Below are 23,744 nucleotides of genomic sequence, written 5' to 3' on the forward strand. Positions count from 1 at the left end.
TTCCCTGATAGAAATTCAAAATAAAAAAACAACCAAAAAACCCCCATATCACAGACTTCTTCACTGCACAGATGTGCAGCAGACATGTGGGTTAGTTGCTGAGGCTGCAGTTACAGTCTGCTTTGTAGTAGGATCATGAGGAACATGGTATGTGGCTGTATCAACCCTGGCAAGTCTTGCGGCCCAACACGAGCAGATCTGGAGAACGAAACGCTTGGGTGCCAAGGACCTGACTTCCAAACTATCTGCATTTAGGGGGGCAGGGGGCTGGTTCAGATGAGCTGTATTCTGGCCATGTGTAACAAGTGCCAGTGAGCGGTGGGGGTGCATTAGTGCAGCTCCTGGAGCACATTTTCTGGCTTGGCTTAGCCTGAAAGGCAGCCGGTCTGTGTGCTGGGAGAGCGCTCTGTGAGGCGGACTGATGGCGAGCAGGGATGAGTCTCCTCAGGAGTGCTTGCCTGGTCCAAGCTAAAACGCTCATAAAGATATGCCCATATTTGTGTAGACATGCCCGCTGTGACGGGGCAGATAACTCTTTCTGGAAAGACAGAGTCCATCAAGGAAATTGGTGAAAGGTGTATGTGTGGAGTAAGTTACAGTGTATTTTAATTATTACTCCTTCACTTTTAGACACAAGGCAAAGTTCAGCTTTGATATCTGTAATTGCTTTTGTTAATGGTGTTTTTTCTTCATGGCCAGATGTTATATGAAGCCTTATATATCCTCTGGTTTATTTCAGGCATTTTGCTTGAGTAAAGACTTTAGGATCAGGCTTATAGACTCTAAATTCTTAAGATCCTCTGGGAGACATAAATCATGACTGCATATAACTTGGCTGATTTAAGTGAAAGAAAATACATGTAAGAATGTGTACTTGTTAGAAAAATATGCTTAAAGATATATTGAAAAATCACGTCCTGTCGCACTGATGTCATCTACAAAGGTGGGGCACTGCCTGTGAGGTACTTCAATGTTTTGTGGGTTCCTATAAAACTTGGCCAAGGAGCAAAGGCATTTCAATTTAACAAGCTAATAAATAGTTTTGAATAACCCACCTTGTGTCTCATAACATTTGGAATTAAAACATAAAGCCAAGGAGGACAGAAAATAAAGAAACGCAAGGCTGCCCTCTGCCTCTTACACTGGAAGGGATGTAGGTAATAGTGATGGAAAGTCACTTTTTGATGGATGTCATCCGTCAGCTTTTCTGTTTTCTACCCCCTGCCTCAGTAAACAGGGCAGTATATTGTATGACATAAAATTAAAAAGATATTCTGACACAAACTGAAGATTTATTAAACAAAAAATGCTGTGCAGATCATTTTTCAGGAAATTACAAGATCTCCACAGGTATGCAAAGACATTCGAATGTCATAAGAGGAAATCATACTCTGTATTGAGATCTAGCCTAGAACTGATAGAGTTGATTTGCTTTTAATATTTTGGGTGGGGTTGGCCCTTTTCTAGGATTTTTTTAATGTTCTTTTGGGATTGCAAGAAAGTCACCTTGGTGTCAGCATTACAGCACCCCCAACTGCCAGATAACCTGTCAGTACAGTTGTGATCCAACCAGACATTTCTAAAGTAGAAGAGGAAGTGAAAGAGGAGGAGGAGAAAGGCCACGTTCATGTAGGATGAAGACATTTTAGTGAGCAGCCTCTGCATTTTACTGCTGGCAGTTGGTATTAAATTCAGTGAAGTGATTTAGCCATAGAACAAAGATAAGTGAAAGGAACATTACTGTTGGTATAAGCTACACCTTTCTGATTGATAAACCAGTGCCTCAGCTGACAAGTTTTGCCTTTTAACCTGTATTTGAGAGACAATGTTTATTTGTGGCTGGTGTCTAGGGCAGGAGGAATAAGAGAAGTAGATGATGAGGATAACATAATTCAATGGTAGCCCTAATTATACTGCAATTGCTTTGATCTTTAATGACTTGTTTTAGCTACTTTTGATGGGAAGCCTTAGGCTTTTCCATGTGGAATACAGGAAATAAATTGAAAAGAGTAAGTTTTAAATACTGATTTTATACGTGAAATATCATGCCATGGATAACATCTGCTTTTTAGCTTCAAAAGGTATAAGACTGAATCCACACAGAATTTCAACCAGTTCTTATTGTAGTTCATATAAGAGCACATGAGCACTATGTGACCACTGTGAGGTCATTATGCAGGTTGAGCCTACAAATCTGTAGGTGTCTGCCATCTTTAGTAATACCTGAGTGTCCCAGTTTAAGGCAGGGAATTAAACATGTAGCAAATGAGAATCACATGGGTAACATTTGGAAAATAATTACAATAAGTACGTTGATGGAAATCATCCAAGAAAAGCTTTGGCAAAATGAGCTCTGAAGTACATTTCATCTGTGTTTACATTTTTAACACTAAAATACAAAGTTTGTATTGTTCCCCTTTAGTCCACCTGGGAAACGAGGGATATTTCTCTTCTACATTTCCAAAAAAACAAAAATAAGATTGGAAATAAATGTTAAACTGCTAGCTTAAGGGCATATTTTCATCTTGTTTGGAGCAATAATTTTTAATAGCATTAATAAGAGGCATACATACTGGGAGAATAAATTCACCTGGGCTTGTGTGTCAGAGGTAGGTGAGTGAGCTGTGCATATGTCTTTGTCTATGTGGAACTGATCCAAGCACACTTCGTGTCTGATGCACAAGGACCTCAGTCACAGTCTTTGCCTTCACTTTGCCAGTTAGTCCCTGCATAAATAATTAAGAATTTCTGTTACTTGACTATATAGTACTTCAGAAATATGTGATATCCATTTATTAACCTTTGCAGATTAGTTTTCACTGTGGAAAATACAGGAAAAAAGTACTTGCCAAAGCCTGCCTATGCTAATGTATTACAAACACAAAGCTCAGGAGAGTATGAGAGCTAAGATGAAGGTGTTATTATTTGTATTTATTTCTCTATTAGAGAAGCACGTACAACTTTCAAACAAGGATAAGGACCTTATTGTAGTAAGCTCTGCACATAGTCCCAGACTTTCCCCTTGGAGAGACCTCTAGGCCTTCCTTGTGTCCCAGCCACTCACTAGTACCTTCCAGTAACTCAGGCTATGCAAGCACCACCCAGTCAGCTTCCCTTCTGCTGTCCAAATAAATATCAATAAAGTTAGGGGCACAATGGGCAACTTCAGCTAGTGAAATAAGGTAAGGCAGCTCCTTAGCCAGAACAAACATGACTTGAAGGCCTGTTTAGCTGATGAGTTTAGAAGAACAGTCAATTTTTTGACTGATGTCTTAGTAATGAGCACTGCAGCAGAGCAGCAGGGATTTAAAGAGAATAGATGGATGCCTGACCAGAGTTTTCCTGTGAATGCATAAATGCATGTAAAAGACAGCAGATGATGGCTACTAAGGCTGGCTTAGCCAAGACAGAGGTCAGACACGGGATAACCCAGCAGAGGATAAATGGTGCGGGTAGGTAGTTGTGTCCACCACAGGAGTCAGTAAATTTATCAACACAAAATGGAAGAACAGGAGATGATTGACAAACTAGAAAGAGGATCCTAGAGGAGGTGTTTTGGGATTAATCACCTGAAAGAGATTAAACAGACTTGCTTCTGTGACCTAAGTGGGTATATTTTACACCTACAACAGGTAAAACAACTAAGACACATCCAGACATGGGTTTTAATTGCATGTACTACTAAAGTCACTGTGATTAAAACATCAGAAGGCACTGCACTGTGGTTAGTAAGCACAGACCAAGAGGCAACAGCACAGATTACATCATTCAAATAAATTAAAAGGAAAATAAACAGAAGTAACTTCCTGTTGTGAACTAGTAGTGGCATTAGCCCTTACGGCAAGTGCACCCTGGCTCTGTTAAAACACAGTTAACATTCAGGTAAAATAACTAAAGCTCAGTAACCAATAGTCCACCCTTGAGCATTTCACTACAACCATTAAGTCAAAATTAGCAGAACCATTACAATAGAGTCTTCACAAAAGGGACACAATTTTATTCCACAGGAGTAATATGTTCTAATGAACACCTGACTTCAGAATACAATTAAAAAATCTCTCAAAAGTGTCCTCCCCTTTAATTCTGTAGATCTTGCCATGGCAGGTCCCACACACACACTGTAGTGCCAAACATTCAGAAAAGGGTCTGAAAAGTTCACTCATAAATCCTAGAATCAAATACAATCTCAGTGGCTTAAGGCTGTCAGCACATGCAAATTTCCTCCAGTGTCAGCAGTGGGAAAACTGCATTATGTGTAAATTAAACATACAATTTGCAAACTGATAGCAGCCAATTAGAATCTTAGCCCTCAAGCTTAGCTTGGTTTCAGCTCTGCATTTATTCAAAGTACCAAACTGTCACCTAAAAAATCTGCTCCTAACCTTCATGGCTCGATGTTCTGGACAGAAACATCAGTCTATGTGCTCCCCTACTTCCAAAGTCTCCCAGTACAAACCTGAGGCTTCATCCTTTCATTTTATAGGGTCTCTGGGACATGAAGTGACAGGACTGCCACCTCTGCACAGGGAAAGGGAAAGAGGGTCTCATGACTCCTACAGAAAATGGGACTTCTACTAAGATACAGGAAATTTTATCTTTCTTGGGTTTAGACAGAAAAATTCATTGGCAAAGGCCTGTTCATAGCAGAGGTTCCTGTAAAGGTGGGTCCACACCACTGGTAGAAACCAGCATGCAGATTACTGTCTAATCTAGCTTTCTGGATACTCTGAAAAGTTTTCGCAAAGCTTAATAATAATAACCCTGAGGATCCTGGGCTACCCACATGGCCTATAACCACATTTCTCGTTGGCTTGTGAGTGTATCCTGAAAACATCTGGAATTTCTGGGACTTCACTGTACCAACAGCCTCGCTAAACAGTAAATCCAGCCACACCAAGAGCTATGCTGAACCCTTCTCAGTGATTTTCCTACTCAAAGACTATTTCTAAAGAGATATCCAAAAGACGGTTTTAAAAAATTTTACTCTACTTTGTGCTTCAGTGTGCCTTATATTTTGTGCCATTGTGTTTTGTGCTTACCTTGTGAAATAGCTAGCATGTTCCCTTAAGGCTGTAATGTCTGTTCTTTCTCAAACTTTTTAGTTTTCCCCTTTTCTTGCAACTAATCTGGAATGTTTGGCCAACACAAGAAACTTATCTTGGAGGATGTGGTGTACTGTAAGTGTTTTTTTTTTTTAAATGTAAGATTATATCAGTGCTGATGATAAATATCACCATGAGGGACGTACGTGAAATTAACTCTATCTACTTTCATCATCCTCTGGGACAATAAGAGGACAGCAAGGTCATATCCCTCAAATAATTCACAGCTTTTTGGCACTTTTTGAAGTGATCTATTACTCAGTAAATTGATTTTCTTCCACTATCGATTTTGAGGAACAGACATTTTGTGGAATCTTTCCCATATTTCAGGAAAGGAGCTTCATTTCATCTTTACACTGTGAGCGTGTCATAAGAATCTCTGTGACAGCAAAACCAGACTCACACTATGTGAGATAAACTCTGTGTTTAAAAGCCCTTTGAAACAGATTTCTGTCATAAACAAACTGCTCCCACTGGGCTAAATTTTATATGTACATATATAATGTTACAGAAAGAAAAAGAAAAGCCCCACAGGCTGCCTTACTGACTGATAGGTACACTTTTTATTTACTCCGTGTACAGTTTATAAGAAAGTGAACAGGAACGAAAATGTGTTTTTAAGTTGACAATTGCTAATATGATTTCGTGCTTAAAAGCAAATCACAATCATCTCCCTTATAAATTAAAAGCATCACAGAAAATTTATCTAACAAACACACTTGCCAAGCTTTTTCTTTCTGTCAGTTTAGATATAGTATTAAAAATCAACTTGAAATAATAGAATGGTTTATGAAATGCAGCTACCGTCTGTTCTACATTTTTATTTTTAAGTAAACTTGTGCCAAAAGGAAAGCTCACATAGAGCCAGAAAGTCTGTATGAAATCATTTACTACCCCCCAAAAATGCACTGAACAGAAATTGAGTTCTGAACTTTCGCTAATCTCTAATAGGGCTCCCTACAAGAAGTTTATTGTTCATGGGCCAACACAAAAATATGATTAATTTCAATTTGTGAAATATGCTTTGATCATGATTATTACATATTTGAATGAATTGTTAAAAAAACACCCTTGTTTTTTTGAGATGGGATTGCAAGTAGACTCTGCTACAGTAAGGTGTAAGTGAGGTCGAGCAGTTGGAGAGAAGAGAGAGGTAGTAGGTAACTAACTTGCAAACAGGATGGCGTGACTTTACATACACTAACACTGATTGCAATAAATCTTTTCTGCTTCAAATCAAACATTCCAGTGCTCTATCACTGATCAAATTCAGATCTCAAAAGGCTGTAGCCAGAAAGCCTGGTTTCAATACACCATTGGAATGGGGGCATGGGTGAAGGGACGGAAAAATGAGCTAAACTGAAGATGATGAGATCAGCTTTTAAAGTGCAACATAGTGTATTTTAATTGTGGTTTAAAATATATAAATGTATGAATTCAGGATGTCAACTGTCACGTTCAGAGAGACAATAAGAGGTTATTCCAATCCTGGTTAGTGAAAGTGAAACTCTAGCTCAGTAACATAATGGAAAAATAGGGGTTTGGAATCAAATTATAGCAAAAAAAGAAAGAGGTGATTGATTCAAATTATATTCTGAGAAAACTCAGAAAATACCAAACAAATCCAGTCTTCAGACTGTTCCTCTCAGAGTCCAAAAAAAGCAGAGACTACAAAACTGCAGCGAAGCTGCAGTAAATTCCGATTGCTTCAGCTCTGGCATGTTGGCAGTGTACAGATGCAGTCTGCAGGTGGGCATGTCTTTGCCCGGAGGGCATTCAGAGGGAGGGCTGAATTATAGTGCTGTCTTGGAACTGGTGGTACGGTAGTGATTGTCCAAGATACATAATCAATTTTAACAAGACATAAACTATGTAAACATTATTGCATTAACCATCACATGTCTGAGTTTAGCGGTCAAGTGCTTCAAGGAGATCATGAGGGCTAGATTACAAAACTAATGTAAATTAAGGTGGTCCAAAATATCACACCTTTGATGATTTCAGTGTTAATGGAGTTGGGGCTAGCATTCAGAGTCTAAATTAGGTGGGAACTGAAAGAGCTGACAAAGGTTTAACCAATATCTCCTACCCATGTGCTAGTCTCCACTAATCAGTTCAAAGGACAGGGACTTGGAAAAAGAAAAAAAGACCTCCAAAAGCCTCTACCAGCCCAAGAAAACATTGCTCTGAGGCCAACATTATCATGACCAGCAGACTCCAACAAGCATGCAATGGCTACTACCCTCTTAAAACTAAAATTTTGAAACCATTAAAAGCGATGAGATGTTGTTTAACTCAGTTAGTTTGGAGATGTTTAAGTACTTGTGAATGTAACTAATGACAGTTTTATATAGTGACAGATTAAGGCCAAGTCCCATTTAGTAGCTGCAAATACGCCATAGTAACTGCATCCTAAATAACCGTTGTCAGAGGACCAGGTTTACTGTTATTTACTCTCCTCCTTTGAGTGCACGCTTCCCAGTTCAGGCATTGCTGTGAGGCACAAGCAAACTTCACAACTGCTTTCTGGTCTCCTCCCTGTCCTGGCTCCTGAATCTAGAAGAGGGATGCTCCCCCAGACGACACATTGCCGAGTAACAGGCAGCAACAGGGCTAAGGAGAGCAAGACTTGCAGTCTTCAGTTTTTTAGAAAAAGAGAAGTTGTTTCCATAATAAAAGGTACTAAGAAGCGAGGAGGAAGGAGGAAAAAGAAGGGAAATGAGGAGGAAAAAAGGAATTTCAGAGGTTTGGTCTTTGCAGCCAAAAGGACGTTTGCCTTGATGGCCAGGGCAGGTATTTTGCAAGACCCTGATATTTTGCTCAACCCAGGTCCTGTTTTGGTTTCATTTCTTTGTGAGTGAGCCTTTATCACTCACAAAAGTCTTCCTGTTGCTAACCACAGACTAAGTCAGGAGAGATTTTCAAGACCCTACAGGGAAACTGTAAGAAAACATTTAGAAAGCATGGCAAAGAAGGCAGAGTATAGGATAGACAGGGAAAACCAAAGCTCTGAATAAACCAAGCAGAAGTATACTGCTCACTACTTACAAAACTATATAAAAAGAAGAGTGTACAAAGACATAAATCTAAGTCATTGCCATAAATGCGATGTTTGAAGAGGTTCATACCTCTGATGCATATAGGTTCGAGACCCAAGCAGAAAAGAGCCTAGTTCCAGCATTACTTACTTAGGAAAAACACAGTGTCCAGCACACATTAGATCTTGCAACTAATACAGCAGTCCATCATAACTGGCACATATTTCTGAGGATGTCAAGTGGAAAGAAGTTTAAAATACAAGTGAATGCCATTTCTACCTGAACATAGCTCAGTTTTTTTTTAATAAAACTGCTTTTAAATGTATATATCTTCCATATCAAATTAAACACGTCTTTTAGAAGTTTATACTCAGTGTCACTACCAGCTATAGATATAATTTTTTTCTCAGAGCTACAATGACTACAGCCCTTTCCAGCACATTATTAAATCAAAGGACATTGCTCTAAAAGTCACAAATGAGATTTGAGATGTCTAATTTTTATAAAAGGGTAATTTCATTAGCTCAGTTATACTCAATATGCAATACAGTTACATCAAAGGAATTATCTCCATTAACATGCCCTTTCTTACTAATGATGTGATTTGTGATAGGCTTCCCATACATACAGTGCTATATACAATAAGTAATTAATAAAAGTCATTTAAATTGTTGCATAGTGTGGAACCTCCCTGAGACTGAATAGATGTCTTAGATGTACATAACAAAAAAGGGAATCAACCATAATACACATGGAGATTACTTCTATCCCAGAAATCATAAAATAGTTCTGAGGAACAAATATTTCTGGGTTTGGAACAGACTAGCCTGAATCCCATAATGAAGCAAATGACACAAGCCCACTTCCCTCCCACGTACGTATGCTGAATATTGGTACTATCACAAATCCAAGAAGCACAGCATAAATATTTCCAGAAAAAGTACTTAGTCCAAATGTGCTTCCTAATGATGCTTATTTCTTCCTGTTTATGAAAGCACTGTCTATTTTTTACGTAGGAGGATAAATTAAAATAGCTCCACTGCTTTCCCCTTTTTGGACTACCCAGTCTTAGCAATGATTTTTAAACAGAAGACACGGTGGGATGTTTCTTTGGTATTTCTTTGTCAGGGAGTGGGTGGAAAGAAGGAAAATTTCTTCTGCAGCTGTTGGGACTACAATACCAGGCTTGCAACAGCCGTATGTTTACGTATAGGTGACCTGGCTATATTAAGAAACTGATCATTCAACAATCCAATGCAATATTTTTTGTTTCTTTTGTGAAAGCAATCACATTTTATAGCTAAATAAAGGCGTCCCCCAAAACTGATGTAATGGGGAGATGAGGGCACTGAACCCAGGCAAAGCTCCATCCAGGTAACCGGACCTCTGCCCTACCCATGTGCGATAACCAGAAGGATGTTTTCAGCATGGTTCAACCTTCACAGCACAGCTGGCAACTAGTGAGCCTGCTCACCAAACAAAATTCTGCATGTCTATAAGGCCAGTAGCCTGTGATTAAAGTCTAACATGAAAAGAGACTTTAAACCTGTGCTGTGTCTGAAGCTCTGCCATAGGTTTTGTGGCTGACTTAAGAGACAATTGTGTAACTAACTTCTGAGTATATAACACAGATTATATCATACAGAGCAAATACAAGGAGGACCACAAAATGGGAGGAAAGAAAAGGAAAAAGGGAAAAGGGAAAGGGGAAAACAGAAAAGGGAAAAGGGCAAAAGGAAAAAGGAAAAGAAAAAGGAAAAAGGAAAGGTAAAAGAGGGAAAGGGAAAGGAAAAGAGGGAAAGGGAAAGGGAAAAGAGGAAAGGGAAAGAAGAAAGACAGACCTGTTCAGAGAGCATTAGTGAGTTCCTCCAGAAGCTACTTTCAAGCTGAATAGCCTGATGATTGGAGACAGCTCCTTGCAATGCCAATCAGTGAGTGCAAAGCTAGGCTTAAAATCCACCCCTGCATTGCATTTTTCCTGGCTGTCTAACCGCTTTTGGTAGCTTTCTGCATAATTTTCTAGATATGTTGAATCTTACCATGTGGCATCTAACTGTCTTCAAAACAGTATTGGATTTATTCCCAAGTAAGATTGCACATGCACAGGTACAGAGCAATGCCACGTGATGTAAGGCACAGGATGTGCAATATTGTGCTGTAGTCTTTACTAGAAGAGCTAAATTGCCTTTCCGAAGAACACCTCACAAATATTCATATCCGTATTATAGTGACTGATTTTTACAGTGGATTAAATGAGTCAGTGTGACACTTCCCTGAATTAATGTAAAATCTAGACATCTAAATGGTTGAATATGTCACCAAATGACTGTCAGTAGTCTCGATTGATCAGGACAACAGGGTGATCTAGAAACGTCATTTAGAAATGTCTACACTAATAATTTCTAAAGTTTGCATTGTCTTGGCATTATGAGAGCTGTTTTTCTTGCTCAGTGAAAATGCATGGCAGGAGGCCAGTGGTACAGAACAAAAGAGAAAGATAACCATTCATGCATTGATTTTGTTTACCAGGGCTAGTTACTGATTTTTCAACTCTTCAAAACAAGTTTTAGAGACTTTATCAACTCCTTCACAGAGGCACTTAGAAGTAGAGAAGAGCCAAGAACTTCCACTGAAATATTTCACAATTGGAAAATATTAACTGCAGAATCTTCCTGTAGGAACATGCACAGCCTTTTCAAAAAGGTTGGATGCAAAACTGAGTGGCCATGAACCCATTCAAGTGTGTGTCCTCACAACTAGAGCACTAACTATTCTGACGTAGCTGTTTTACCTGGTAGGGCAGTTCCACATTTCATAAAAATTCAGTATTCACAAGCCTAGAGCAAAGCCAATTAAAAAAAATGTTCTGTATCCTGCTTCCTGAAGCACTCAAGATGATGGAAAGTCACATTCAAAACCTTGTTCTGAATCAAGAAGAGCAAAACCATGCAGCTGTCTTTCTGTGGGAAGTATCTTAAACACCAGAGTGAGCTAGAGAGCGAAAGTAACCATTTCTCTCACTTTTTGAAAGACCTTGATTTGAGCTCAGTGAGCACTAGGACATTTTCTGAATTTGCAGCCTTTCAAAAGACCAGACATTTGCCTTGCTAAGGACCTTGCTGGATTTAGCACCCATCTGTGCTAAAATCTACCCGTTGGGTTTTTTGTCTGAAAAGATTCAGGACATTTACTTATTAACTGAGAGATGTTAAAATTTGAGATTTAGTGCAGACCCAATAAAGTGGGGTCTCTGTGATTAACACTGTATGTTTTGGATATGAAAATGAGATTCTGTTAGTGCTGAGATAATTTACATATGCATTTACTGATATTCCATTAAAGGAATCATGCATTCTGTGCATTACATTGCTTCAGTGTCCACATGTAGTCAGAAACTCACCTAGCAGTTTTTATTCTGTTTTGCCTGAAAAGACAGGAATGAAAAAAAACCCAAAACAGATGATAGGAATGAGTGGTTTTCCCTAAACTCTGGGGCTGTGGGAAAAAGTACATGAAAAATCTTCTTGCATAAACTTTGATCCCATATCCAGGTCTCTCACTGCTCTCAGTGGAAGCAGGAGTACTTACCATAGAGATTTAAAAGATAAAAGACAAAACTTGATTTTAGCATAGCTGCAATACGGGCAATAATTTTGCTGTGATGACTACAATTTCACTCAGCAAATGCTAGTATTCATGTCAAAATTGAGAAATAGCAGTTTCAGTGCTGGTTTGTATTTCTAATGTTGTAGTTTTGATAAAATGCCTGTGTTCTGTACAGAAAAAGTGTCTGAACTATTAAACTTTGTTATTTCATAATACAGCATAAGCATGAATGGAGGTGCTTGAAGGGGTTATTTAACCAATGTCTACATCAGACCTGAGACAAACCTTTTTTAATTAGCTGTCAAGTTAAGATAGATATAGTTTTGCTATTTTTATAAGCAAAGGTCATTAAAAGTCTACCATGATCTCTGTGGGATTTTATGGACAATGGGTAGGAAAAGAAGTAGTGCTGTAATCCAGCCAGGTTACATGGGGAATTCAATAACATGGTATTCAAAAATATTTCATACAGTGATTCATAACAGAGCTATTTTCCATAGCTTCTAGGTGAACAATAACAGAGAGGCCACAAACTCTAACAACTATGTTGGCTCAGCTTAAGAATAACCTTTTTATTTACTCTATTAATCACTATTCAGATGTTGTTAATTAACAAAAGGTTAAATTACTAAATAGTTTAGCATGAATCTTGTGAAGCATAATATAGTCTATATAGTCTCTTCTTTAAAATCAAACAAGAATGCACAAATGCTTTGCTTTGAAGCTGGTTGCCACTGTCAGTATATTTTATGTCTAGACTGTGAATAGGAAAGTACATTTGAAAACAGATCTTATTTAGGTCACAAATACTTTCAAATTTTGACATTTGAATGGACTGATTTGTCACTACTACAAAGCTGATTTAATGTAATCAGAAGTATACAGCAAACTGATTGCAAGGCTCATCCATTGGTTAGGTTACAAAAATACAGTTTAGTTTAGTTTAGTTTAGATTGGGGTTATCCTGGTTTATGCCCTGAGGACCTTGGTAACCAAATGGATGGAGACCTTAAAATGAGGCAGGCTAAAACCAGGAACTATTCTGCATTCTTTAAATCTCATGGCATTCATCTAGTGGTTATCCTCTTGGAGTAAGATAGCACCAGCTGAGCCAACAGCACATATGGTATCAGCTGATTTGACCTGTCAAAAATTTCAACATGTATACAAAAAAAGATTAAAATCTAATCGTTAGCCCTAATGGAATTTAATTCAGCATTTTAACATTCATATTTAACTGGAGTAAGATACTAAGATAAAGCTTTTTGAAGTATTATTATTCTTAGCATGGAAATGTTTTTAAATGTTAATTTAAATTTAAATGTTTTAAATGCTTTTAAGAATTTGCATTCAGACATTCATTCATATGTTTTTCAGCAATGCACAAAGCCAAAAGAGATTTTTTTCAGTTGATAGAGAAAGGTGTCAATGGATGAAGCTGAGGCTAAGGCTACTATGAATTGCTGGGCTTCAACTTTAATTATTATTAAAGCTATACCTTGTTTCTTATTTCATTTGACTCTGCTTTTATTATCAGCCATCCAAAGCCAAAGATTTTCTAATATAAATAGATGGGAGATACCATGAAGGATACCTATCATCACATCTACTAAAACCAGATTTCAACAAGACCTGACTTTCTAGTGCTGTACACTAGTTAAAATTAGAGCAGATGATTAGTTGGCTCCTGTACTCATGAGGAACAAAAAGGCCGTGTCATTAAATACAGCTACATTCTCCATTACTGAAAAAAAGCATAAGTGAAATTTGATCAAGAGCCATTCTTCAAACATGTCTATGACAAGAAAGTACTATTGCTATTGTGTATCTAAGATAACCTTTATTTGGTGTTGAGATCTACTCATTTAGTGTTTTAAATCAAACAGAATATAAACACGAAAACGAAAGAACACATCTATCAGGGGGAAATAAGGTTAGTACCGGATCTCTGATAAAAGTAATCTTATCAGATCATGACTTATTTCCTCTAGATGTTCTTGACTAATATCCAGCTTTATACAACATAACTCATTACACTATCATGTTGTGCCTATTTAACAGCATGTTCATGTACAAGTGCTGCTGGTAACCAAAGTCAAACCAGTCTGGGGAGGTTCCCAAGATGAGTAATTATTCTTCTCGTCATGTCACAATTTGTTATCCCTTCAATTTGCTCCTTTGCTGTGGAAGACGCATTACTATTAAGCCCAGCATCTGAGCAGTCTGGTCTGGGGCTTGGATACGTACCCTTCAATACCCATACTGCACTAGCATGAATATTTCTGGAATTACACCATGAATCAGATCAGTGTGAAAAAATGACAACTTTTTTTTTTTTGCTGCTTTTTCCTCCATCTTGGAAAAAATTTCCTTCAGTTCCAATCCAGCTTACATTGCAACCACCACAAACTGCTTTGCCAACAAGACTGGGAGGGCACCAAGCATCAGCAATAACAAACCTATCATGAAGGGACAAGGGGCAGCAATACTTCAATCAGTATTGCTGTAAGAACTTTTTAATCTCAAACTAAAATGACTGTCAAGAAAAGTCACAATCGGTTCTCATAATAGCAGGAGAATCCTACAGAAAGCTTGTGGCTGAAACTGTGTCCAGACCACATTTTATTTATATGACAGGGGTCCTTGTTCCATGTGCAGGGAAGCTACACTAACTTCAGTCAGTTCCAGGAACAGATTAACCAGACTGTATTCTTTTCCTTAATTTCCAGATCTGTTCTTTCCAAGCACACAGCCAACAGTGCCACTTAGACATAAGGTCCTGGGACCTTGGGCTGAGCTCCCACGGGCACCAGTAGAAGTCCTGTAAACCAGAAATGCTCAGTAAATTCTTCTGGCAGAGTGGCGAAGCAGCATATTTGAAAAGCAGGAATGTCAATACAAGTTGATAACGAGCAAAAGGGTCAATCTGAGGATTTTTACGTGAAGCAAGACACTTCTTAGACATGCAATGTATCTGACTATTTTTAAGAACCATTCTGGGAAACGAGTTTACAGCTCCTGAAGGACTACTTCAAAACGTTACCCACAAGGGACACAGTGCACTTAGTGCTTTTACATATGAGAAAAATGTGTTCTCAGTGTATCTGTTGACAGTATGGCAGATCCCGTTTATCATGCCAACTTCTGAATTCTCTTTGACTTCATTGTGACTAGGCATGAGCAAGGAAAGTAGTTCCTTGGACGGGGATGTTAATTGGCATTTGGCAACCTAATGAGGAACAGTGGATTAAAAAAATTAAAAGCTTGCATGTAGAATTACAGGCTGCAGGGATGGAAGAAGATCCACACCTAACGGCATGGCAATGGATGTAACCATAATGCATGCTTTACAGAGAAAAGAAATTACTCAAGCAAGTGACTTCTTTTTGCCTTATGGTGTATTTCTTGCATTCTTTCTACCATAGACAGTCAGTATATTAGGAATTAATTTTGGCAACAGTTATTTCCTATTCTACCATCACAAGTGATAAAGTATAGACAAGCCTGTTTCATCTAACACAAGCCATCCCTCTATCAAGTTGCTCGGAAAAATTCTTATTTACAGCCTCCTCTGGTAATAGCAAACTGGTGGCTGAAGGGGATCAGGGACTCCATCACATCAGGGAAGCACAAACAGAAACAGCTGCTTTTCCTGCCTGTTAATTGTAAAGAAGATAGTGCTATGCTAAAATTTATTAAAAATAGATGGCATTAATTTAAAAAAAAAAAAAGACTTGGAGATTTTCCAGAGACCCTTTTAGCTAATCTTTCAATGCACTGAGTGGTTTTACAGCTAAGTCAGCTAAGTTATTCAACTAATTGGCAACTAGGTAAAGTAACTTCTGTCTTCCTTTCTGCATAAAGAGTCAAACAATTTTGGGAAGTCTATAAATATTCAGTGAAACATGCATTATATCTGACTTCAGATGTTCAACTTAAAGCTTTTTTTAAGCAAACATGATCCAGACTTCTTAATCTGCTAAAAGGAGACACCAGCATGTTGTTGGTATCATTTTAATTGCCACAACACCATTATTAAATTTAAGGGATTATATGTAATAAACGAATTGGCAATAATGGTGTTAGTAGTTTCTTCTCCCTTCTGTTAGGTGGTATTGTGATCCACTCTCTTGGCATCTAAGAGAAGCCTCTCCCTTTTTAATTAGTCCCAGACCACTAACGAAATCTGAAAGCAGAAGGTGTGAAATCCCACTGCTGGAAAATCAATATCAAAGCTCTTAAAGTTTTAGTGGTATTGGTCTACAGCCTACAGTTTGAAGTTTCTCATCACTTCAGTCTAAGAATGGTATCTCTCTAATCAGTCAAATTCTCTTTTTACTCTGCTTTCATCAAAGGCAGTAAAAAGTGGCCCTACCTGATTGTAAAGGATAGATGATTGCAAAGAACTAGAAATAAAAAACAAGTTTGTTCATTTTCGTCACAGTATTGTCTGTTTCTGCAGCCAGTAAACACTGGTGTTCAACACAGAGGAAGTTAGTATATGTTACATTAACATAGGCGTATTTGGCACACTTGGTAGAACTTAAGATTCTTTTCCAAAAATAAATTATTCCTTGTCTGAAAAAGTACGTGTCAGGCAAGGACAATGAATTCCCATCAGAATTCTGCTAAAGAAACATTACATTCAGTATTATCATCATTATCAACAGCAGCAGCATTTTTTACCTTCATGACAAATCAGACTGGGAAACCTATACAAATTAAGGGCTTGCCAGTGACAAAACTGTTGTAGCTATACTGACTTCTACCACATATGGCTCTTCTCTTTTTATGTAAAGACCCAAGAAATGCACCTCAAATACAACTTCCCAAAACGTGGGCAGAACTCCTTAAAAATCTGTGTCACATACATTAATATGAAACAAAACATGAGTAACACTTGAAAAACTACACATTTACAAGTCATACATTTAGGAGTCTAAGGATACTAACAAGTCCATGACAGGACTGAGGTACTTTCAATGAAAGTGCTCCATCCTCATAAATTTACTAAATTTTTACAATTTCAGGTAGTATTATAGCACATCATTGTGATTTGATGTGGCTGAAATGAATAGACAAACAATGGAGTGTGTCTAAAGAAAGTACTTCACTGTGTTAAAAAAAAAAAAGAAGAAGAAGCACTACCAAACAGATAAATTCATGGAAGTTAGACACATAACTCTTCTGGAGACATAAGGAGCAGGAGTCCACAGAGGTGCTCCTCATATGACTTACTGTTAAGCAAGTAAGCACACTAGTGTATTCCCTCTGTGACATCCTGTAGAGTCATTCAGTAAGTGTTGATAAGACCCATCATAAAGGATACTTACCCAAACCCAAATGCCAGTCCCTTGTGCATACATTAGTAGTAGCTTGCTGTACAGGACCTGCAAAAAACTGAATGTCTGAAAAGGCTAGAGTAAGTCTCATTGGGACCTCAGTGGTGTCCAGCCAATCTTTATTAGCATTCTTGAGGCAGAAGGAGTTGGACATAATAGTTTTCTTCTATCAGGTTAGTTTATTTTCCTTCTCCTTGACTACAAAAATTATCACTCTTGTCCTTCCCAGAACTTATTTTTTCTCCAACTCTATATCACAGCAATTCATTCTCACCACAGATAGAGTAAATGTTTTGAGCTCTCTCTTATCAGTTAATTCCATTTTCCATTATAGAAGCAATTGTGGAATCAGAAAGCACCTGACAGAACTCCTAGTAAAGTCAATAGTTCATAACTGATTGCAAAAGGAGCTGGGACCAGATGAGATGTTGCAATTTTAGAGAATGTGTACTGACCATTTTGGCCACATGTGGTTTTACTGTTTATTCATATGCACTGTCTCTTTATACTGGATCAGCATTTCTCCCTGCCACCCCTCACTCCCCACCCTCCCACCCCACCTCCGTATGCCCATAGTGGAATCATGAAATCTGTATCTTGGATCCAAGATGGGACTGTGGTTTACAGAAACCTATAGCTAGTTCAAATGCAAATAGCAGTAGATCCAGGTAACAATCTGGCTGAAGGCAATTGACAAAAGCCAGTGGTTCATTTTCAGGTCATCACACAGCCAGCAATACATTAGCCCGGGCACAAGGGAAGGGGTAGTTTCACAGCAGTAGCTGGTGTAGATGCGTTATCAACAGAACGGGCCCTGATGACCCCAGGATGCACGTACTGGCCATTAGGTAGTCAAACTGCAGAGCCAGATGCTATCCAGCCTCAGTGAAACTGTCAAGTCTAGCTCACAAAGCTTTAGGTATTCAATAAATCATCCTGAGTCAGTCAACTGAAGGGCAGCGCTCTACACATACCTTCGGCAAAAACAGTTGCCAAATGGGAACAAATATGTTGAGCAGCAATGCCCCTACATAAAAGTGTCTGGCACGTCTGTGGCACCATAACTAGATAGAACAAAGAACTTCCCTTTTGAACTAGCCACACAGAACCAGTGTATAAATAACATGGGTACAGAGAGCACCAAACTGAGCTCCCTTCACTTGTACCACAACACCCTCCTACAGTCCTGCATGTTAGCAAAGTCACTGACCTCAAGGAATTCCAATAATGGGTATTTCCACAAATAATAATAAAAAAAATGTTTCCTCTCCAAATTCTAGGTTAAGTGTTCCTACCTTCAGTTTTGTTCCAATATGCAGTGAAGCAATTAGAACTGTAAAAATAAAGTGAAACTGCTAGGAGGACAATTTTCATTGTAAAAGATCTGGGATGTTCTCACGTGAAGATGTGAGCTATAGCGTCAAGGATTCCTAATAATAACATTCTGCCCCCCCGCCCTCCCCATTTCTTGCATAAATTAAAACTATCTATTAATATAAATTCAAATAAGACTGTGGGTTATATTATGTAAACTTGTTCCATGACACCTTTTTGTCATCATTTATTTCAAACACACAGTTTGAAAACAAGCTGGCACATTTGATAATTCAGTAGTGTCAAAATAATGCAATAAGGTTCAAAAGCCCACAGCCTGCTTATAAAGGATTCAGAGAGATCTAATTATCACCGCTTTATGCCATCAATCAATATGCCACAATGCAGCATCCTCTGTCTTAGTCAAATTGCCTGGGAATAAGGTACTCTGCTTTGTGTGCTACTGACATAGGTCCTGAACAATGTAGGTGGTGAAAATTGCCATATGGGCAATATTAAATGAAAGTCACGCCGCTATAAATCAAAGAATGGTGCTGGCTGTCATCACTGGAAATACACAATCACTTTCCAAAAGGGCCAAAGGCCGCTACTTGTTTTGTTTTTGCACTGGGCTACAGCTCAAAGACTAATTTCCCAACCCTCACACAAAAAATATGTTAAATTGTACAGTGGTAGATTAAACATTGTATCTATCTACCTATACTACCTGTTTCCACAGTCCTGTATGTTAGCTCTAACTAAATCTCATTCCTCTGAAATATGACAGTATGCCAGTCACCGAAAGTTATTCTACAGAGCAGAAAACTTCATAACGACATGTAAAGAAAGGGAATATTTTATCAAATGAACAATTTCTACTTCAAGGCAATACAAGCAATAAGAAAAGTCTCAATTTCCAAATATTTCACCATAGGAACCTTAAATCTTCTAAAAAAAGGAGTTTTTAGAATGCAAAAATTGAAAGTGTGCAATAAAATCCTGTATAATATATTGGTGAGTGTTCCTCCTGTCTGACATAAATATTCCTTTCCACTGACATCGATAAAATGATTTCCTCATTCTGTAAAGTTACAGATCTCTCACCATGTGAATAACTGTTCCCTCCCTCACGAAAGAGAAAATTGGTACCTCTTTGTACAGAATGCACAAAGCAAAAGGCAGATTTGAAAGCTCTGCAGGTCAAAACTGGATTACAGTAAATATTGTCTGTAAGTCAAGTTGTGGGACTGCGGAAAGCACTTTCTGCGGTGTTTCAGCACATCAGCATCAAATAGAGGGTTTTCAGAAAGCATTTTTAAATCCCCTCTCACAGTCCTGTCCAGAGCTGAAAAGTTGCTTGGCAGCAGCATAAGCAACACTAAATTGCATCATTTTAAGGAGAAAAACAACACCCTTCACTTGTGGATTTAAGTCTGTTCTCAAACCTGAGACAGGACCATTCATCTTGGGACAGTAGCAGGGCACCCTCTTGGGACACCAGTGTCAGATGACCATAGAAGACCCAAAGAGCTGTCAACAGGGCAAGGGAACTATGAGAAGACAGAGGATTTGGGGTGCAAAGGATGTCAACAAGGATCTCTTTGTTTCCCAAATTGATCTAGCAATCTGCTTACTCGAGGGGCTTCTGTTCACAGTGATGAAGTAGCCTAGCAGTAGTGGCATGGGTCCTTCGGAAACACATGACCAAGCAGTTGGAAAGTCTGGATGTTCATTGTGAGCATCATGGACTCCTCCCATCAGGGTACACAAAGATGCCCACCCAGTTCCACTTGTTCAAAAAGACAGCAATAGAGAGATGTACAGAAATATCCATATACACACACAGTCCATATAGCAGTACAGAAACACCCATGTACAAACTCCTTTCACTTCCCAATGCACACAAACCTTTCTCTACCTGTGAAGACAGAGCTGAGGCTGTTCCCATACTCCACCAAGGAGAGCTACAATGGCAACAGAGCAGTCCAGCCTACATGCAAAAGGAAGAGCTCCATGTGGCAAGCCGCATACTGAACACAGTCCAGGAAGAGGACAAAAAAGGTGCAGCATAGGTGCCATTACAGGAGCTTTAAAGCAGAGGAACTTGAAGAACTTGGAACTTGAAGAGCTTGGAGCACTGGAAGGAGGGAAAACACACAACCTTGTGGAGCTAGGGACAAATTTCACTGCCCTTCAGTCTTGTACACTTGGCAAATGCCCACAGTTGCCTCTACCTAAAGGCACTCTGGATGTGTGAAAAAGTATTAAACACTTACAGGTTGTCATAAGGTTAGCTCACACTCAGCTACGTATTCTGTGTGGCTAAATGCCATGCCATTCACCCAACTAATTAAAAAAACCAAACACAAGCGATACAAACAAGAAAAGCCCAGAAAATTCCTCTTATCTTGTAGCATGTGATTTGCTACTGAGAAATATGAACTAATACAAACTAAAATATAAGCCAAGACTACTCATTTTTCATTGAAGAATGGAGAAGAACAGTCTGTAAACATTCACATCAGCCTGTGAGTGTTAAATGTTAGTTTGCTACACAGAAAACTAAATTTGACAGTTAAATGAACTATGATCGAACTTCTCCAACAGTGAAAAAGCACGAAGACCATAAAACAAAACACTACAGTATTCATATGACATCATAGGGTATGAAATTAAAATGTAGGCCAATTGTTGGCACACTAAATGGAGAAATGAGGGATTTTTTACTGGCAGATCTTATGAATGTGTTTCATATAGAAAATTTCAGCTTTTACAAACAATACAACATCAACGAAGTATTAAAATGCAAAGATGCTATGGAGCCCAACATGCTAAAAGATGAGGTTTCTCATGTGGCTCATTCCTTCAATCCTAAGATAATGGCATAGACAGACAGACAGACTGACATGTCAGTTACAAGCATAAGGTGAATCCTACCAAGCAGGCAAAATTTTCCTAAAAAGCCCCATATTTCCTTGAAATGCTTTTTTACCTTCTGATAAAATTGAAGAACTACAACACCAGCAATAAAATGCAACAAATTCTTAACTTTATCATATTGTGTCAAAAAAGAAATCTGAAAAGGTCAAGCCATTTATATTTAAATAGTAGTTTGTTCATAAAACCCACACAATTTTATTCTTGAAATCCCCAAGTATTTTCATGGAAATCAGTTTTCTCTGAAACAAAAGCAAAGCTCTCCTTCGCTTCACCAACATTTATTAAAAAATAAAAACAATTCAGACCGTGCCATTACACACACATTATTCACATGGCTCCTCTCCAGTATCCACACTTCAGAACTTATATAGTGGCCTTGCCTGGCATCCCCTTGTTGTTCAAAAGTGAATTGACTCCATGTTTTGGCAATTAACATATTAAAAGCAGCAATCTGACTCTCCAGGACAGGAAAGGTACAGAAGGAGAAATATTAGGACTCCACTATGTTAATTTTGCTTAGGCAATCACTGACTTATGACAAGATCAGTCACCTGCCTGTGGTGCTCTCAAGGGTAAAAGCTGTGGCAATCCACCGAGCTTGAGCAACAACCTGAACTCACAGTGCCATATCATTACTGTCTGGTGCAGATAATTATTTCGACACCTGGTGGGTTTGATCCACATATTCCTAAAAATCCTTCAGTATGAACAAATAGGGAAAATAATAACATATTACTCTTATTTGCACTGCATTAGTGGTATGATAGTTCAAATCTTAAACCAAATGAAATATCTTAAACATTCCTATAAACCGTCTGTCATAGCTGCATTCAGACCAAAAAACTAAAATTGGAAAGAAGGATCTCAGTTTCCTCTTGGAAAGAAATACCCTGGGGCTGGAGGGGGAGTATTTCTTCCCTTGCCAAGGTACCAATGAAACATAAATCCATGCAGGCTTGTTCCTTGTGCTGAAAGAAACAAACAGCTGTGTTCCACTTCAGTAAGCAATATATTAAAAGAGTTGGGGGGGTAGGGGTAGGCAGAGGGATGACCTAAAGATGTCCCTTGCCCCCAAGCACTTTTTGTAAATTGACCCAACTTAAGTTTCAAGTCTAGCTAACTCTCCCCAAAATCCCATGGTAGTGGTAAATTACAATTACTAGGAGGAAAAACTAGCATTGCTTCTCAGAAACACTCAAAAATGCTATATTTGGATTTGAGTAGCCACCTCAATTAAGTACTTCAAACAATATTTAATACAGAGGCAGTGTGAAGGAGGAGAACAGATATTCCTAATGGAAAAATTGTAGCCCTGTAATTAATCTATGTCAAAGTTCTCTTATCCCCAAAATAAATAGTTTAGAAAGAATGATTAAAACTTTCAGATGATATTTAATAGATGTCCAATAATAAAACTGGATGACTTCCAAGCTCATAAAACATAAGGAACTTCAATGTACAGTGCAGAATCTGCTGGAAACAGCAGCAAGGATGCGAATGATCCTTCAGTGTGCCAAGAGGATGCAGCTGCTCGGAGGCTGCTCTTTGCTAGGACAACTTTGCCCACCAAAGAAGAGAATACCCCAGGTTAAAAAGACAGCAAGGCAATTTGGATATAGTTCAGAAAGGAGCTGGCTTTTTGAACACAGAATTTATTAATGCCGTAAATAATGGAAAACCATTCTAATGGATGTAGCAAAAACTGCACAGAAGTGAATAGCATATACACAAAGGTTAACAGTAATATTTCCTCTGTATCAGTAAGTACAGGATAAAACTTTATCTCAGTGTCTCTATTATAATAGACCAATGTATAGCATTTTATAACTAGAATAAACATAGAGCCGAAAACTATCACGGGTCAGGAAAGCAGTTTAGCCAAAAAAATGACACCACATGACCATCAGAGGTTGAAGTCAAGCAAAAATCCATCTCAATATGCCACATTTTCTGTAGAGCTTATTGCTTAGTATTGATAATGTCTCATTGCATCTCTCTGAAGAGATAAAGACCACTTTGCATGACGCTTCTCCAGGTTTTCAGATTTCTGAATCACTAGTGAAGACAAATTAATATTAAAAGTATTATGAAGGGTTGCTGAAGTGTATCCTGCCTACTTGAATGTGGTTCCAGTGGAACGGAGCAGAGGAGATACTGTATATTTTTTACATTGAGTTAGATCATGCCTCAAATAAAGCATTCTGATGACAGATACTTCATCTGGATACAAGAATAAAAATTTCCACATTCCTGAATTCATTCTCTTATATTTTTAAAATCTACAGGGTACAACATTTACTTTTCTTAAATGAGTTAACCTTTTTCTGACGTGTCTGAAAGCTGAAAAATCAGCATTCCAGCATTTGAACATGGTATTATTCTCTACAAACATTTAGCGTACA

At 38.3% G+C, this 23,744-nt stretch overlaps 1 protein-coding gene across 1 annotated transcript in view; it reads right to left on the reverse strand.

The window, feature by feature from the left end:
• Positions 1 to 2,688: 2,688 nt before the first annotated feature.
• LOC309586750 (uncharacterized protein C8orf34 homolog) overlaps positions 2,689 to 23,744 on the reverse strand; it is a gene marked incomplete at both ends in the record, with an annotated part of 200,211 nt that continues 179,155 nt past the window's right edge. The window contains one exon of the mRNA XM_082304141.1: positions 2,689 to 2,726. Coding sequence (XP_082160267.1) covers positions 2,689 to 2,726 — 38 coding nt within the window. The remainder of the gene's footprint in view (positions 2,727 to 23,744) is intronic.

Source organism: Platalea leucorodia (assembly GCF_965183815.1).
Source record: "Platalea leucorodia genome assembly, chromosome: 1".
Taxonomy (NCBI): domain Eukaryota; kingdom Metazoa; phylum Chordata; class Aves; order Pelecaniformes; family Threskiornithidae; genus Platalea; species Platalea leucorodia.